The sequence below is a fragment of the Cupressus sempervirens genome, chromosome 2 (assembly GCF_028749045.1).
Source record: "Cupressus sempervirens isolate cs-2001-9-10 chromosome 2, ASM2874904v1, whole genome shotgun sequence".
NCBI classification, from domain to species: domain Eukaryota; kingdom Viridiplantae; phylum Streptophyta; class Pinopsida; order Cupressales; family Cupressaceae; genus Cupressus; species Cupressus sempervirens.
Genome location: NC_143119.1, coordinates 658,822,957 through 658,841,121, shown reverse-complemented (window position 1 = coordinate 658,841,121; position 18,165 = coordinate 658,822,957). Strand labels below are relative to the sequence as shown.

At 37.2% G+C, this 18,165-nt stretch overlaps 1 protein-coding gene across 4 annotated transcripts; it reads left to right on the top strand.

The window, feature by feature from the left end:
- The first annotated feature begins 7,204 nt into the window (after positions 1-7,204).
- LOC149575099 (GDP-mannose transporter GONST3-like) lies at positions 7,205-12,373 on the top strand. Of its 4 annotated transcripts, none has more exons than XM_089814960.1 (5): positions 7,205-7,365; positions 7,454-7,495; positions 7,770-7,870; positions 7,969-8,398; positions 11,088-12,373. In XM_089814960.1, the coding sequence occupies exon 5, from the start codon at positions 11,088-11,090 to the stop codon at positions 12,204-12,206; it is 1,119 nt and encodes a 372-aa protein (XP_089671086.1). In that variant the 5' UTR covers positions 7,205-7,365; positions 7,454-7,495; positions 7,770-7,870; positions 7,969-8,398; the 3' UTR covers positions 12,207-12,373. The 4 variants fall into 4 exon arrangements, with proteins under 4 accessions (XP_089671086.1, XP_089671087.1, XP_089671088.1 ...); XM_089814961.1 differs by having other exon boundaries at positions 11,076-12,373; XM_089814962.1 differs by lacking the exon at positions 7,454-7,495.
- Positions 12,374-18,165: the final 5,792 nt, after the last annotated feature.

The window sequence follows — 18,165 nt, the reverse complement described above, 5'->3', positions numbered from 1 at the left end:
ATTTAATAATTACTAATTAATTATTAAATATAAATGCAAAGTGCATAAAGTGAAATCTTAAGAAGGGACTAAAGGTAATTTAATAAATGAAATGAAATTAACCTTTTACTTTAACACCCCCTCCTTAAGATGAGCAACAATGCAACTATAAACAATGCAAAAAAAACAAGGAAACTACGATGTTGAAAGAAAACTTGGGTCCTGACAACAAGGCCTGATGAGGTACCCAATCACAACCTTGGAAATCTCTATGAAATGGAGAAATAGAGAAAACCCAGTGGGAAAATCCCTACTCCAAAAAGAGATCTAGAAAAGGATCCACAAATGAAATATCTCAAGAGACTCTCTCAAGACCATAAGTACAATAAAACCCCTTATGATAGAAGCTTGAGACTCCATAGCCCCCCCAGAATAGTAGAACTCCTATGTCAATGAACATACGAATGTGGCTTCAATATAAAAGAAACAAAGGTAATAGACAAGTAGGGTAAAACCCCTGAATGTAAGGTGAAGTTGGAAGTCCTAGCTGATGCTCAAAGGAGAATGCATGAGAATCCTGAAATGGAATCTCCAATGGAGGTGGGATAACATGTGTGCTAAATCTATCATCTAAGAGGAGATGTGTGTCCTCTAATATAGCCTCAACAATTGCAGTAGGTGGCTAAATGACTGGAGCTACAATGATAGGAAATGATGAAGAGCAATCTTGTGTGATAGATGGAATCTAAACAAGAGGTTAAGGTGTAGAAGTCACAACATTGGTCTCAAGAACAACACATAAGTTCAAGCAACCTGACTTCACCTCAATAGAATCTTGTGAAGAAGGAGAGTAAGCCTCTGATAGTGGAGATGGTGGACCAAAATGTGAGAAGGAATATAGGCAAGAAGCATGATCAACAATCCCTGTAGCAATAATATTTCTTGTCTCACTATCTTTGATGTGCACTGGATCTTGTGCAAACTCAACTATCTTCCCTATCCCACTATGTATAATCTAATAAATAGAGAGAAGGTTAGAGGAAAAAGAATGGAACACAAAGTACATCATGAAATGTACCATCATCAATGTCAATAGAACCTTTCCCACATACAATCATAACAATGTTGTTCCCCATCAAAATGTGTGGAGTAGTAGAAGCCTCAAAAGAAGAGAACAAATCTTGAGAAGATGCCATATGGAGTGAAGCACCTAAATCCAGTAACTAGCTAGAAGAATGTGGAGTAGCATTTGCACATAGTGCATGACCCTTTCCTATATCTTTACCATCGGACTTAAATGATGATGAAGAAGATGATTTGTGAGAAGAAGAAGGAATATCAATGTTTCTCTTATGAAGGAGAGCAATCAAGTCTAAAACATGTTTTAATAGCCATCTAAATTCTTCTCATAGCACTGTGATTCATCATGATTAGGCTTATTACAATAAGCACACTTTAGTCTTTTTGGCTTTGGTTTACCCCCCTTAGGAGGAGGTGGCCCTAATGAATTGTGAGTGATAGAATCAATCTAAGACTCTATAGAATGAGATTTATGTGTCTTCTCCTTCGTCTCTGAAGATGACCAAGCTACCAATGCATAAGTTTGTGAGCTTGTGAGAGAATCCAACTGAGAGAGCTTAGCATGATCTTGAGTCAAACAATCACAAAAAACCTCAAAGGATGGCATGGTAAATCTATTACCCAAAGCATCTTTGGTGGAATAGAAGGTAGAGGTGAAAATCTAAAAGTTTCCATGAAGCTTAGAAAGAATCATGTAGATGCACTCAGTGTTAGTCTTGCCTTTCCCAAAACCCTGCAATAAAGATCTCTATTGTTTGAACCTCATAAGAAAGTCCTCAATAGACATAAATTCATCATGTATAAGAGAAGCAAGCTCTGCCTTAATCTAAAGTGCTTTGAACTCATTGATGGTGCCAAACAAGTCATTAAATTTGTCCCACATTCCTTGAGGAGTGGAACACTCATCAAGATGAAACTATAAGTTGTCTAAAGCACTTAAAGAAATCATAGCCATGGCTTCATCCATCTTATTCTTGTGCTACAAATTCTAGTATTGACTCTAAAAAACTAGCTCCATTGTATCTAGACAAGACCACAAACCCTTTGAATGGAGAAGCCGTTGCATATGGGATTTCTATGTATGATAGTTATGTGGGTTTAGAAATACTAGACAAGAAGAGGTCTTAGCCATTATTCTAGAAGGATTTTTGAAGTTTTCTGATATGTAGATATAATAATAGAAAGTAATATAAAAACATCCCCCATAATGCAAATAACTAAACCCTAGCTTATTGAAGGAATGTGTAATCGAGAAAAGAGAAAAAAAGATTCAGATGTGAATCACAAATACGTCATATAAATGGTAAAATGATAGATAATCTAGAAAGTTCTCGAGAAGAGCTTTTTGACACTTTTTCTAGATTGAAAATGGAGCTATAACGAACAAGTTATGCCCCCCGAAAGATAGAAAACATCAATAGAATTCAAGTGCAAAAATAAGTACCAAACAAGGAAAAAAATCTAAAAAATACCTACACTATTGTCTCTATCTCTAAACTAGCTTTTGGACACTTCTTTTGGATAAAAAATAGACCCCTGTCTGCTCAAGATATCACAAACAAATGACAGGGTCCCCATAAGAAGAAGAAAAAAATGCAAAGCCCTTAAAATTGTTTGGGGGCTAAACCAAATAGCCCTTGGCCCCCACATGACCATGGCTAGGGGGGCAGAGCTAGAAAGAGGAGTGATGACCCCATGGTTGAGCGATAAAAATGATGATGGGTGGGTGAAGTAGAGCTACCAGCCAGAAGACAACCACAGTGGTTTGGATGACCGCTAGCGGTTGTTGGGATCGCTAGTGGTATTTTCAACCACCGTGGGCCAAAAATACAATTTTTTGCAATTGTTTTTTGGATTGTGTGTAGAGTATGACCCTGTTATGCAAAAAAAAATTGCCTCCTAGATCAACGTTGTCCAAAATCAACAAACTTTATATGAAAATGGGGGTTTTGATGCCTTCTGAATCCGACTGTAAGGTTTGTTTGGCCTCAAAGTGCTTCAAAAATCAAAGACTCCCCTATTTTCACAAAAATACCTGAAAACACCAAATTGTAATGGACACCCAGGAATGCCCAAAAGCTGAATCAACTGCTGAAATTATATTAATTCTAAAAATACTGCAATCAAGTACAAAGAGATGTATTCCAAAGGCCAAAACCTAAGGGAATGACATCTAGAATGTTACAAGAGAGGATGAACGTCCTCTAATGCCAAAAAAGATATGTGATTCACACATCCAAACTCTTATCAAATGCAATTCACAACCATCCGATACAATAATCCCATGCTAAACAATGAGACTCTCACCCCTATTTATCCTATTCCTTCACCCTTCTAGAAAGAATTAAAACATTAATTAATTGCAAGTGCTAGAAGCTTCCCCCGTCCAATAATTAATGCACTCTCTAGAAACTCCTCTCTTGCAATAATTAATTGTGCTTCTAGAGGCTTCCACCTTTTCAATAATTATTACACACTCTAGACGCATCTCCTTTATAATACAATAATTAATTAAATTAATTAAATATAAAGCCACCTTTTAATTTTAATTTATTTAATGACTTTATAAGAAATTAATTTAATTTTTTCTTATCCTCCACTTAGACTTTGGAGAACGTGAAGGCCAAAAGATGGGATCATTACAAATCCGTCCTCCTTGAAATTGCTTGTCCTCAAGCAATTAAGTAACATAATGGACTCCAACCTCCACCTGGATCCCAATATGTGATATCCATATGAAAGTTAAACCAATTGCAAACCTACATCATCAGGACCAACCCCTGTAGCCTAACATTCAAAACTTGTGCTGATGAAGTTAGAATGTCATCATAAGGCAACTCCATAGAAGATCTATGAAACGTCTTCTTCCCTTTATCCATCCACATAATATATATTGGATTGGAATGCATATTATCACCATCATGCATTGAAAAAGATGTAGTTGTAGGTGAACCATATGTACTCATGCTAACTGTATCAACAATAGGTATTGCCGCATCGAAATATATGGACATAGGAACAACATTAACTGTTGCAACAGAAAACTGAACTGAATTTGTAGTTGATGAAAACTCATAATCATTAACATGTGTGGCTTCATTAGAAAATACATCAACCACTGCATTCATACCATTAAACTCCTCATTAGATGCTTCAACTGACATAGAAGTGGCTGCTGATATGATAGTATCCTCGCATTCTCCTAATTCCACTATTGCTACGTCATCATCCCCTAACAAGGCTTCATATGTGGTCTCCTGACTTTGCACACATGTCTCTACTGACTCTGTCAAAATGCCAACATCACCAACACCATAGCTGGCTGGCTCTATACGTGTCTTGATCCCACCTGAGAAATCGACTACCTTCTGCTCTGGAGCTACGTACAAATCATCAATGTTGATGCCCATTTGTCTAGCCATAAGCTGCAACATCATATCCATTCGCCTATTCTGCTCCTGTAGCATCCTATTCTGCTCCTGTTGCATACGTTGCCCCTTCTCTAATGTACCCAATAACTGTCTGAACATCACATCTTGATCTGGACTAATATACATCTTTATCCAGCTATCAATATGATCTCCATAGGATGGCAGGACTTATAGCTCTGATACCACTATAATGGACACCCAGGAATGCCCAAAAGCTGAATCAACTGCTGAAATTATATTAATTCTAAAAATGCTGCAATCAAGTACAAAGAGATGTATTCCAAAGGCCAAACCCTAAGGGAATGACGTTTAGAATGTTACAAGAGAGGATGAACGTCCTCTAATGCCAAGAAAGATATGTGATTCACACATCCAAACTCTTATCAAATGCAATTCACAATCATCCGATATAATAATCCCATGCTAAACAATGAGACTCTCACCCCTATTTATCCTATTCCTTCACCCTTCTAGAAAGAACTAAAACATTAATTAATTGCAAGTGCTAGAAGCTTCCCCCGTCCAATAATTAATGCACTCTCTAGAAACTCCTCTCTTGCAATAATTAATTGTGCTTCTAGAGGCCTCCACCTTTCCAATAATTAATACACACTCTAGACGCATCTCCTTTGTAATACAATAATTAATTAAATTAATTAAATATAAAGCCACCTTTTAATTTTAATTTATTTAATGACTTTATAAGAAATTAATTTAATTTTTTCTTATCCTCCACTTAGACTTTGGAGAACGTGAAAGCCAAAAGATGGGATCATTACACAAATCTATGTGGTCAAATCTTCGTTCTTCTATTTCTCCAAATACTAAACAAGCTACAATAGATTCGACTATGATATCTATAATGATTTGAGCAATACAAATCCACAAAGCCTAGAAAATATCTACATGCAAGAACCTATCACAGAGAAGAAAAAGACAAGAAGAGGCAAGGGTTTTGCTTTGAAAATATGCAAATTGTATTTCAGAAATGAATAGAATGAATGATAATTACAAAAGATCAATCCTTATAGAAATATATCGTAAACCTAAAAGGGAAACCCTAAGAGGTAAATGACATTTAATAATTACTAATTAATTATTAAATAAAAATGCAAAGTGCATAAAGTGAAATCTTAAGAAGGGAGTAAAGGTAATTTAATAAATGAAATTAAATTAACCTTTTACTCTAACAATCATTGCTCACCATTTTCCACTATAAACTGTAAATGTGTAAACAAGCAGTGATGAAGTCACTTACAAATTTATGAACAACAAACTATAATCAACATTTCAAATAAATTACTTCTATTCAATTCAAGCACAATTATTTTTTGCAATCATTTATGTTGTAACTTGCCTTAAACAAAGAGACCTTGAAAGATTATCAAGTCCTTGTACTTTTCCCTAAGGCTGTGTGCCTTAAGTTGCAAGTCCATATAAGAGTAGTGAATGCCCTGGCCTCTGGCCTATAACTATGTAATCAATTTTTCATATGGTGAGTCTAATTCTCACCTTTGTTTTTCTTGCATTAGGTTTTATACATAAAAATCCTAATGTCGGGTGTGTTATTCTTATTTACTTATGTATATAAGTTGAATGGAATGAATGGTTACTAATTGATTATTTTTTAAGGCATCTTCCAAGAATTTCTTAGATTTCCAAACTTTTAATTTAAGATCAAAGTTGTCTAATAAGATAATCCTTTCAAACCTTGCACCCAACAAATGATAAGACAACATTTAGGAGATCATACACCTCTACCTCAATTTTACATTTGATGTCTTGCAAGACTTTAACTTCCTTTATTGTCAACCACTTTTCCCTACATTTATTTGCTTATGTTTATCCTTGCTTGGAATGCATGAACCTACTTCTCATTGCAGGGATTAATCTATCCCTTAGACAATATACTTCTTGTGTCCATTATTTTAGATATTTATAAAGTTTGTGCTTGAAATCTATAGATTGTTTGGGACTATTTCATGGTTCTTTTTATTTATAAGTAAAATCTCCAAAGAGAAAACAAATTTCCACAATCCATAGATAATCTTATAATGATGTTTCCGAATTCAATTGTGTCATTTTTTGCATCACCTTTTGATCTTTATCATTCATTTTGATAATTGATCACAGAGTGTGATTTGAAACGTTGATGCAAAAAATAACGACACAATTGAATCCACAAACATAATTCAAAAATCTTCAAAATCACTTTGAATTTTATGTATCCCTAAAGATTCGCATTTCAACATGTGACTCCTCCATTATACGAATAAATTAACACACAAAATTTCCATTGTAATTTTAATACAAAATGTTTTAACTCCAAATTTCATTCCAATACACTCTAAACATGTTTATGTTTATGACTATGATGTTTTCTTCCATATTTTTCAACATTCATACAATTTTCACTATTCTAAATTTCATTATTGTTTTTTGTTTGACTGACAACATCAATATATGGAAAAAATAGTGAGAAATATTCGGCGAGTTGGGACATCATAGACCTCAAATAAAATCGCTATGGTGTCTCTCCCAATTTAGCTATTTCGCTTTGTCAAACATTGTTACATACGAATCATTATAACCGTAGGTTTTTGTCAATGTTTTTGGGAATTTAGTGTAATGCCCTCAAAATGTGCATGTTGAAACGGGTGTCCCAACAATTCCTTTTTGCACAAATATAAAAGCTTCCACCGTTCACTGCAATTAAGCTCGGCTTATTTGTGATCAAGATGCACAGAGATGGGAAAAGCTTTTGAGTTATTTTTTCTTCGGCAAGATCGAGCGTGGGATAAATGTTGTAGGGCCAAAACTGAGCTTTGAGCACTTCATTCTTTACTGCTGAACTACAGAATCTCTTTAACCAGAGGTATGCTCCACAATATTAATCCTAATCTTGCCTTAGATATAAAGCTTTTCCTGTGATTTAGTTTTAGAAGATTTTTGAACTTTTGCAGGCCCCTTACAAGGCTTCAAAATAAAGGGAAGTTTTGCTTAAGGTAATTTCATTCTTTCTTTTTCTGCTAAATTGTCTGAATGATTTACTCGCAGTTATGTTATGTTCCACTCATATAATCTGGGAATCTGTCATTGTAAGTAGTTCTTTCTTAGGAGAACTAGGTATTATTTTGCTCTTGGAATCTGTCATTGCAATTAAATCTCTCTTGGGCGAATCGGGTAACGCATAGACTTGTGAAACTTATTCCTGGAGGAATAATTTAGATTCCCACTTCAGGGTTTGACCAAACACTGTGATACTTGAATACATTTCAGGCCATAGCATTCTTGTGAGGTGCATTGGATTTGAACTCGCGACGTCTGGACAGCTACTCCAATCTGTCAGTTGATTTGCAGGCCGAGCTTGTATTGCACCAGTATGTTTTACGGCGGCCAAGCACATCGTTTCCTCTAAGTACAATGTAGTCCTTACCTAATCCAGAAACGATTTCTATGCGATTTTTTTTGTGAATAGGAGGGCGCTGGAGCTGTCTCGGGCGATTCAGCATTCCAGAATATCGTGGAAGGCGCAATTCAGACCAAATTCCGAAGGTTTAGCACTGGATCTGCAATATCAGATCCATGGAATAGCGTTGTCCTTGCAACTCACGGCTATGTTAGATGATTTTGGCATCCAAACCAAGAAAAGACTATGCTGATCACAATCTAGGTGGGCAGAAATTCACGACCAGTAAATGCAAACGGGTGCAAATGACTGGGCAGATCTTATCATCAGCGTTGAGAAAACAAGATTCAACGCCTAACTTCTTCCCACTTGGCTCGCTTCAACTACTTCGCCATATAAACACTAGCATTCACTGGCGACCAGGGACTGAGAAAAGGATAAGAGTGGTCAAGTTTTAAAATAGTCGCCACCACACACCTGGGCAGGATCGTTTATAACTGTGAGTTAAACTTATGTCTTTGGATTTGATTTAAAAGTTTTATAGAACACCGTTAAATGCAGAACATTGCTTTTACTTGTTAAACTGAGAGTTCTATGTCAGTTTATTAAATATATTAGGGTTTCTGTAATTAATTTTCTTCTATCCTGTACGGCATATCATATCCATGATTCATCGTTTCAGAGCGAGTGCAAGTTTATTATAGTAAGCAGGTCACCCCACCATCTTGCATTGGGTGGTTTTATCATTTTTAGACCCTATTACTTTAGCATTGACCTTGGTTGTTGACAAGAAAATCATCTAGAATACAGAGCATCAATGGTGGCAACTTGACAAATGTCAGTCTAAACCCACAAGCAAACACTCTTAATTTTAATTTTAGCTTGTTCATTTATTAGCATGGAGATGCCAACTGCAGCAGCCGTTATGCTAGCACTCTACACATTTGCAGTAATTAATAATAATCAGGGTTAAATTGCTTAATCCTTATAGTCTACAGATTAGAGCCATTATCTCAGCTTTGCATTAGCCATTGTGTGCAACTTTTCCATGTTCTGAATTACGAGATTGAATTTCTTATTAGTTGAAGCTCTTGTGCATAACAGAAAATTTTATAAACCTATAGACTTCTTTCTCCTCACGTGGGATGGACCATTTCAAAGCCACAAGATTTTGCAACATCTTTAGTGATATTTTTATTGTATGTCCATGTAAAAGAGCATTCAGGATAATTAATGAGCAGGTGGTCTTTGTGGAATGAGTTCATGCATTAGGATCTGGAGCGTGGCTTGTACAAGATCCTAAAAATCTATTTTGGTGGATTTTATGAGCACCCGCCTCATCATTCTTATGGCAAGATATTTTAAGCATTCTGAAATTGTTCTTTTAGCATTTGTGGGCACACTTCAGTTTCTGCTGCTGTCTTGTTGAATAGAGATTGGTAATTTCTTAACCGCTTTTTAACAGAACATGCAATATTCTACTTCTTTGAATTGGTAGTAAGAAGGATCCTTGCTCCATGTTTCATGATTATACCTTCAGTCTAGATTACAATAGGATAAATGATTAATTTCTACACATCATCTTGGATCGCTATAGTAGGGGAATCATATATCTCCATTTTTACATTTCTTTCAAGTCTTGTAACCATGTCATGTGCTTTAATGCCATTCATAATATGAACTTCCCATTATCCTCTTGTTCCTTGCACATTACATCAATGAAAGGAGTAAGAGAAGATTTCTGGTAGAAGTTAGTATAGTTACATGCCAGAGTCGAGAATATTCTCTTCAAACCCTACATAAAATTATCTTTAAGACTTCACATTCAAAATATGATCTGCCATCATTTCAGATGAGAGACAAAGATTCAAGAAACGACAGCATTACTAGATGTAGCTTATAAGATACAGTATGCATATCATCCTACAGAAAATTGGACTAAATGCTTCTCAACCTTTTGGTTATCTGGGCATTCACTTAGCTGTCCATGTAGAGGAGATTATTATTATTTTTTAATTTGTCCCAAGGATGTTCTTCTAGATTTCCTGCCTCCATTTCTAGAGGGTATGCTATTGGATTGAAGGACAGGCTATAGGACGACTGCATGCAAGCAGACTGTAACACATTTTGTAAGCAGAAGAGGAAGCTTTTATTTGCATGTTTAGTGGATCCCTCAATCACTATTGAGCAGTGATGTCTCCAGACTCAATCTATAGCACAAATTGAGAACAATTTGCTTCTAAGCAGGGTGTGAATTGATGGCCTATTTTTTGTTAGAGTTTGCTATTGTCAATTTTTATCAATTTATTTCTATAAGTTAACATGTTATATAATGTTGACCAGCATACTCGGTAACTGCCATTCAAATTTTATGATTCCTTTGTACTAAAAGTTTTCAAGCTACCAAGTGTGGCTCAATGATAAGGAATCCAAGGACTTAAAAATCTTTCTTAACTACACATATTCTAAACTTAAAGGACTTCGTTCTTTCTCCAGTGTAGATTTTGAACCCAATCTTGCATATTGAACAAGCCTTGCATGTATGTTTGTACACAAAAGTCTTTGTTTTTCTTAATGATTGCTTTGCTTGGCCTCCAGATTGTATCGATGATGATGCTAGGAATTCTAGAGACCGTTACTTATTGGCATTTCTTACATTTGGTTCCCCTGCATAATTACAAACTTACAAAATGTAGTTCAACAATTTGAGATCCAAGGATTTTATTTTTTTCTCATGTAGACATATTTCATTTTTTTTAATTCGACATTATATTTCTGTTTATGAATTCCTTGCCAGACTGCATATCTGGATTGTATCAATCATGATGCTTGTTTTAAATCTTGTTATGGTTTGGCAAAGTTGTTGTGATCAGGCCCTTGAGCAGTGAATGTTTCTGACAATTGGCTTCCTTATTAGGCTTTCATTCCTTCATTCACTATGATCATTGATAAACAAACTTCAATGAATAGTATGGATACATTGCAAACTTAAGATGCCATAGGATTTTTTGTGATACAGGAAAGCTATGCCCATAAATTGTCATCTTGTGCTTATTGTGGAGGTTTCATTGGTTCCCATATCTACTGGAATGTTTATATTAGCCATTTCACTGGAAGCTTCTTAGCTTTTCACTAACCATGAATCTTCCTTCTGATTGATGGGATATTGTTTAAAGCTTGTTTTACAGATGTTGTCACCATTGCCTGAGAGCACAGAAGATGAGCGACGAGAAAAGGATATGGAAATTGGAAAAGAACCTGAGAATCCATGGCTTGTGAAAATTCAAAATCTGTGGCAAGAAGCTTCTGTTTATGGAATTGCAGCTGGGTATTGTATTTCTGCTTCTTTGTTATCCATTATCAACAAATGGGCAATTATGAAATTTCCATACCCAGGAGCTTTGACAGCTTTGCAATACTTGACAAGTTTTATGGCAGTCGTTATCCTTGGTCAGCTAAAATATTTGCAACATGATAAGCTTGACCTAAATACAATGTGGAGGTTTCTACCAGCTGCCTTAATATTCTATATGTCTCTCTTTACAAATAGTGAGTTGCTGCTTCATGCAAATGTTGACACATTCATTGTTTTTCGCTCTGCTGTTCCTATCTTTGTTGCTATTGGTGAAGCTTTGTACTTGAAGCAGCCTTGGCCCACTGTCAAAACATGGAGCTCACTAGCTATTATTTTTGGAGGTGGTGTGCTATATGTTATAACAGATTATCATTTCACTGTCATGGCATATAGTTGGGCCTTGGCATACTTGGTAAGTATGACAATAGACTTTGTCTATATAAAGCATGTTGTCATGACAATCGGGCTTAATACTTGGGGTCTGGTGCTATATAATAACCTGGAAGCATTTTTTCTCTTCCCATTGGAGCTACTCATCATGGGTGAGTTGAAGAAGTTGAAGCATGACAGTTCAGAAGAAACCAATTGGTATTCTTTAGAAGTATTGTTACCAGTTGGGCTTTCCTGTTTGTTTGGATTGTCAATTTCATTTTTTGGATTTTCCTGTCGCAAGAGCATATCTGCCACAGGTTTTACAGTTTTAGGTATTGTGAATAAGCTTCTTACTGTTGTAATAAATCTCGTCATATGGGAGAACCATGCGACACTTGTAGGAACTATTGGGCTGTTAATATGCATGGTTGGAGGAGTTCTTTATCAACAGTCAACTACTAAGCCTCGTCCTAATGCTTCTGTCTCTACCACAAATGAAGAAGAAAAAAAGCTGCTAGAGTTGCAATCCTCAGATATAGAGGCTACTTCAAAAGAGGTGATCTTAACACAGTCAAAGTAAGATTGATTGCTGTATAGCATAATGTTCTTTTCTGAAAGAATTCTGAAGTTTTCAGCTATGCTTATTACCATCGAAATATAACATTGAACAGATCTTTCAAATTGGGCCAAAATTTTTGTAATCATCGTTCAATTATAGATAGGGCAGGCCTTTGGCTTCATTATTTATATCATTTTTTTCCTTGCAAGCGCTCCCTGGTTTATTGGAAAGGAAAAGTTTTCCGAATCAAGAAGTCAAAAATTATTCAAATATACAAAATTTCAAAGCAGTTAGGAAACTGCTATTTCTCTAGCAAATAATTTCTTGCTTCTTATTCATGGCAAGTCCTAATTTTGCACGCTCTTTCTATCCCAAGAATATTCTGGGGATTGGTTTATCTGCACCTATGGATCTTCTGAGGCTAAAATAAAGTTCAAAGTCGAACACCAGCAGATCTTTCCGCACAAACATTTGCTTGTTTTCCACCATTATCTTTGAGTGGTACCTAGTTCTCTTTTGTCTAGAAGATGTAATCTATGGCAGGAGGAAGAATTAGTTATGTTTGGATGGTGTGCCACAGGAGACCTGTTGAATTTGTTTCTCTTTTCCTTGGTCTGAGCTCGGATAGTTGAACCCTCATTTTTCATGCTTTTTGACAATATTTTAAGGTATACAAATGGAAGGTTAAAAAATTTGATGCAGTTGGAATTGTAATTGTTTTTCAAGTTTTTTGTTGTAGGCATTTATACAAAGGGATTTGGCATTTCAAAATAGTGAAATTTGCCGGACCCATTTTTAATTGAGATTATTATCCTACATTTCATCATATAATCTCCAAAAGACACAAGCAGCTTGAATATCAGATGGTCATATTGAACATAATTTGATGGATTTCTTCCAGCTATGTGATGACCAATTTTATGTATATCATTTTATTTGAGAAACGAAAAAAAAATATTATCACCAAGAAGTAATAATTGTTTTAGATAGATATATGGAGGTTATGTAAGATGTTAACTGGCTTGGAACCTTCTGCTATATAAATGAATGTGTTTGGATTCAAAGTGTCACAGTATATCCACTTGTTGGACATGCTAGGTGTCTTCTGATAGCTGATCTCACATGTGGATCATGAGCTGAAAGCTTTAAGAGACATGGGCACGTAGCAAAAATATTCAGAGTCTGTTTCAGAATCTCTATAGTGTAATTCCTCCATAACTAGAATTGATGGAACTTTTGATATATTGTACATAATTTTCAATGCAATTATATATTCTTTCATCTTCTCATAGATATTCAGAATTATTTAGAACAGTAAGTATATGCACACTTGCATGGCTTATACCAGTACAATAGAAGTCCACCGTACTTTCCAGACAGAATTTAGTCTAGTTTATACCAGCTTGCACAAAAAACTGTGTTGAACACAAGTTCACTTCACTATACCAAGGGTTACTTTATAGACTTTTTTAACAATCCTTGTAAGAAGGGAAGAGAAGCATGTTCTCCAAGAAGGGCCATTGTTTACGAAAAGACAGTGTTCCACTGCCCATTGGGGATGGTGGGACAAGGGACAAAGGGCCTATGTTTTGGGACGGCAGGGGGACAGCAGAGCCAGGGCCAGTGTTGATATGCATATAATACTTGAAAATCTCTAGTTATGAAAAGAGATATAAGAATCACATTTCAAATGGAACTTTGCAGATTATTAAAATAGCAAGATTGCAAATACTAAATACTAAGACATGAATCGTATGTATCAAATATTTCAAATATGATTGCTGTTTAATGGATAGTGATACTGTTATTACCACTGATTATAGACACCCTTATACATTGAAATTAACCACATATCAAAATGAATTTGGATATGAATTGTTGGATAAATATGACAGTAGCACCACATGAATAAACATGGAAACACCAACACAGAAATTCCAGTTCTGATTTTTATTTAGGGTATTCAACATAATAAGCAATAATATATGCAATAGCAGCTACTTGCAGAAAAATAACACCTATGAGATGTCTAGGGACAGGAGACTTCAGATGTCCCAGATACGTTTCCAAGATGTCCCGAAGATTGGATATTCTCATTCCCATATTTTGTTTTCGGGATGGAGTCTCTGAGAAGCGTTGGCTGCCGGCTGGGCTAGGGTTTTTCCCCTAGCCTGTTCTTGGTGTTTGATCTTTACTATTTTTCTGTTCTGTTTGGATTGTTAGCTACTGGACATAATTTGCGTCGGTGTTTTTGGAGATCTTCTGCAGTCAATTTTGGATTGGGGGTTTTATTGTTTGCATGGCAGGGCCTGGGATTTCTTCTCCGTTGGTGAGAATAGATGGTTCTTCTCCAACTATGCATGCAATGCGATCTGAATCGTTTTATTCAGGGGAGAGCTCCAAGCTGAAAAAAGTTAATGGTTGTCTTCCGCGTAGCCATGATCGCCCGGTTCTGGTTATTCCTCCAACGGCTGTAATGGAGGACATTGATTATTGGACAAAGCATGCTTTGATATGCAAATTTTTTGGAATCCGGATTTCCCTATCCGCTCTTGAGGCATGGATCCGCCGCTCTTGGCAGGTGGAAGGCGATATGGAGATTATGTTGGCAGGGAATAGTTATTTTTTTGTTGTATTCTCTTGCATGTCTGATCGTGATCGTGTTTTTGAAGGAGGCCCTTATTTTTACAACAATGTGGGGTTATTTGTCAAACCTTGACATTCAGGTTTTAATTCTGCTGAGGATCTCCCTTCAACAGTGCCAGTTTGGGTTCGCTTGCCTCGTCTTCCCTTGGAATTTTGGCGTGAAGACATCCTTCGACAAATTGCTGCTTTGTTGGGGAAGCCAGCTGCGATCGCACATCAAACCCTCGATAAAAAGGTTATTTCTTTTGCTAGAATTTGTGTTGAAATTAATTTGAATAACCCATTACCAGATTCTTTGGAAATTTGTCTGGGGGATTCTTCTTGGGTGCAGCAGTTAGATTATGAATCCCTCCCTTTCCGTTGCCGGATTTGTCATGAGTATGGTCATTTACTGCGGCAGTGCCCCCGTAACTCGAGTTTCAAAGGAGTGGATCGATCTACAGCTGGAAATGCTGGTGGTTTGGCAGATACTACAGGGAAAGGACAATCTCAAATGGTTAATACTACCAAGGGGATGAATCCACAAGATGCTACAGGTAAGGGTAAGGCTCCAATGCAGGATAAGGATGGATTTACCCCTGTTCGTCCTCGAGCTAAGGGACGTGGTCAAAAGAGGCCTTTGAAAGAAAGATTATCTGATTCAGGTTTTAACCGTTTTGAGGTGCTGGATAGTATGGTTCTAGAGGAGGGTATTCCTCCTCCTATCTCTTCTGATCCAGCTTGCCCAGATGAGAGATCTGTTCCTAATGATGTTTGTGGGGCATCTCAAGTTGTAGTATATCAGAATTGTGAGGTTCCTGTAGCTCCTGTGACAGCGGCTCTGGTGACTCCTGCAGTGTTGGAAGATGATGATGTTGTTTTGGTTGACTTGGTTAAGGATGTGCTACCATCAGGTAAGGGCAAGGGATCCCCTCTCCCCTTGGGGTTGCTGCCTCGACCCTTTAAGCGGGCTTCTTCTTCTCCCCCTCTAAGGAGTGGGTGCAAAACAGACCAAGAGAAGATTAAACTCACAGGAGATATATTGATTGAGTCGGGTTCAGTGAAACCTTTGGATTCTCATTTTCCCAAATCTACCCAATGATGATTATTCTCTCATGGAATGTAAGGGGGTTGAATAGCATCCTTAGACAAAAGGCTATTCATAACTTGGTGGTTGATCATAGTCCTGATGTTTTTTGTATCCAAGAGACTAAGCTCTCTATGGAGTCTATGGTCCAACATGCCTCTAGTATTTGGTCTCGTGGCCAATGCCAGTGTGTTGGGGCAACAGGCAGTGTTGGTGGTTTAGCTATATTTTGGGATCCTCAAAAAATTTCTCCTCTTGGCTGGATGTCTTCTCGCTCAGCTCTCTCTATGGTAGCTTCTGCTCTAGACTCAGGAGAGGTAATCATGGTTACTAATGTGTATGCACCTGTTGATCTTGTGGGAAAGGAGGAACTTTGGGAACATATTCAATATGTTAGAAATTGTCATCCTTATCATCCTTGGGTGTTAGCAGGGGACTTCAATTCAGTTTTAAGTTTGGAAGAGAAGCATGGTGGTTTGGCTAGATTGGGGCCTTCTTCTGCTCTTCTTCGGCAACACATCTCTTTTGCATCTCTCTGATGTTAAGCCTTCTAATGGCCTCTATACCTGGAATAATCGCAGGACTGGTGTTGCTGCTATCTCAGAACGCCTGGATAGATTTCTTGTTTCTTGCTTCTGGCTTAGTGGCACCCTTACTATCTCTTCAAAAATCCTTGATTGGAGGGGTTCAGATCATTGGCCAATCAAATTTTTCGCTATAGGGGATTATGTTCCGAAGCATCCTCCTTTTAAGTTCCAATTGATGTGGCTTCGTGACTCCTCTCTTCATGATTTTGTTTTTTGTTGGTGGAAAGATGGTGCCCCTGCATATGGTACTGCAATGTTCTCATTTTCTAAAAGGCTTCAATATGTTAAAAGGCAGCTCAAGATATGGAATAGGGAATGCTTTGGGAATCTTCACTTTATGAAGAGGCTTGATCAAGAAAATCTTGATGTCATCACAAGGGAGATTAGAGATCGAGGTTTCTCGAAGGATCTTGGCCAGGCTGAATCCCTTGCTTCTAGAGCTCTAGAAGAATGGGAACTTCGAGAGGAAATTTTTTGGAAGCAAAAGGCTCGAGTAGATTGGCTCTAGGAAGGTGATCGAAACACTGCCTTTTTCCATAAAACAGTGCAATCTCGCCGGAATCAGAGCACTATCTCTTCTTTGGTTAATTCTCAAAGTATCCAACTGAATTCCTTGCCAGCTTTGTTCCAGGAGGCTATTTCGTACTTCTCTACCCTCTTCTCTGAGGACTCTCCTCTTGCTGATAATGAAGAAAATATTATTTTGTCCTGTATTCCTTCCCTTATCACTCAGGAAATGAATGATTATCTCATGCGTCCTATCTCTTTGGAAGAGCTGGAGGCGGTGGTCTTTGGCATGCCTAAGGGGAAGGCTCCTGGTCCTGATGGTTTTCCAGTTGAATTCTTTCAGGAATTTTGGGACATCATTAATCATGATTTGTTGGAGGTGGTTAAAGAATCCTATGCTAGCAAGCAGATGCTTCGAGCTTTGAACTCTACATTCTTGACTTTTATTCCTAAGAGAGAGGGTGCTAATCAATTGGAGTTTTTTAGACCAATTACCTTATGTAATGTGGTCTACAAAGTTATTACTAAGCTGATTGCTGAGAGACTGAAAAGGTGGCTTCCCATTATTATCTTAGAAGAACAAGGTGGTTTTGTTGCTGGAAGACAAATTTTGGATGGGGTGGTTATTGCTACTGAGGCTATTCACTCTATGGCTACTTCAAGGGAGAGAGCCATGTTTGTTAAGCTGGATATGGCTAAGGCCTACGATAGAGTTAAATGGAGCTTCCTAAGGAGTATTCTTCTTTCTTTTGGATTTAGCTCTGATTGGGTGAGTTGGATTATGAGTTGCGTTACTTCTGCCTCTTTTTCTATTCTTATTAATGGTCAACCTTCACAACTATTTGGTGCTTCTAGAGGCCTCTGCCAGGGTGACCCTCTCTCCCCATATCTATTCATCATCATGGCTGAAGGCTTGGGCAGATTCATTAAGCATCAGGTGTCCCAGAATTCTATTCAAGGCTGGCGGTGGGGTAATGGCTTACCTTCTCTTTCCCATCTTCAATTTGTTGATGATTCTGCTCTTGCCGGTCTTGCTAGGATCAAGGAAGCTGAATCCTTTCGACATGCTTTGGACGTTTATTTGGCAGCTTCAGGCCAGAAAGTTAATGAGCACAAATCTTTCATTTACTTTTTTAACACTCCTGATTGTATTCAGCACAGGATTGTTGGTATC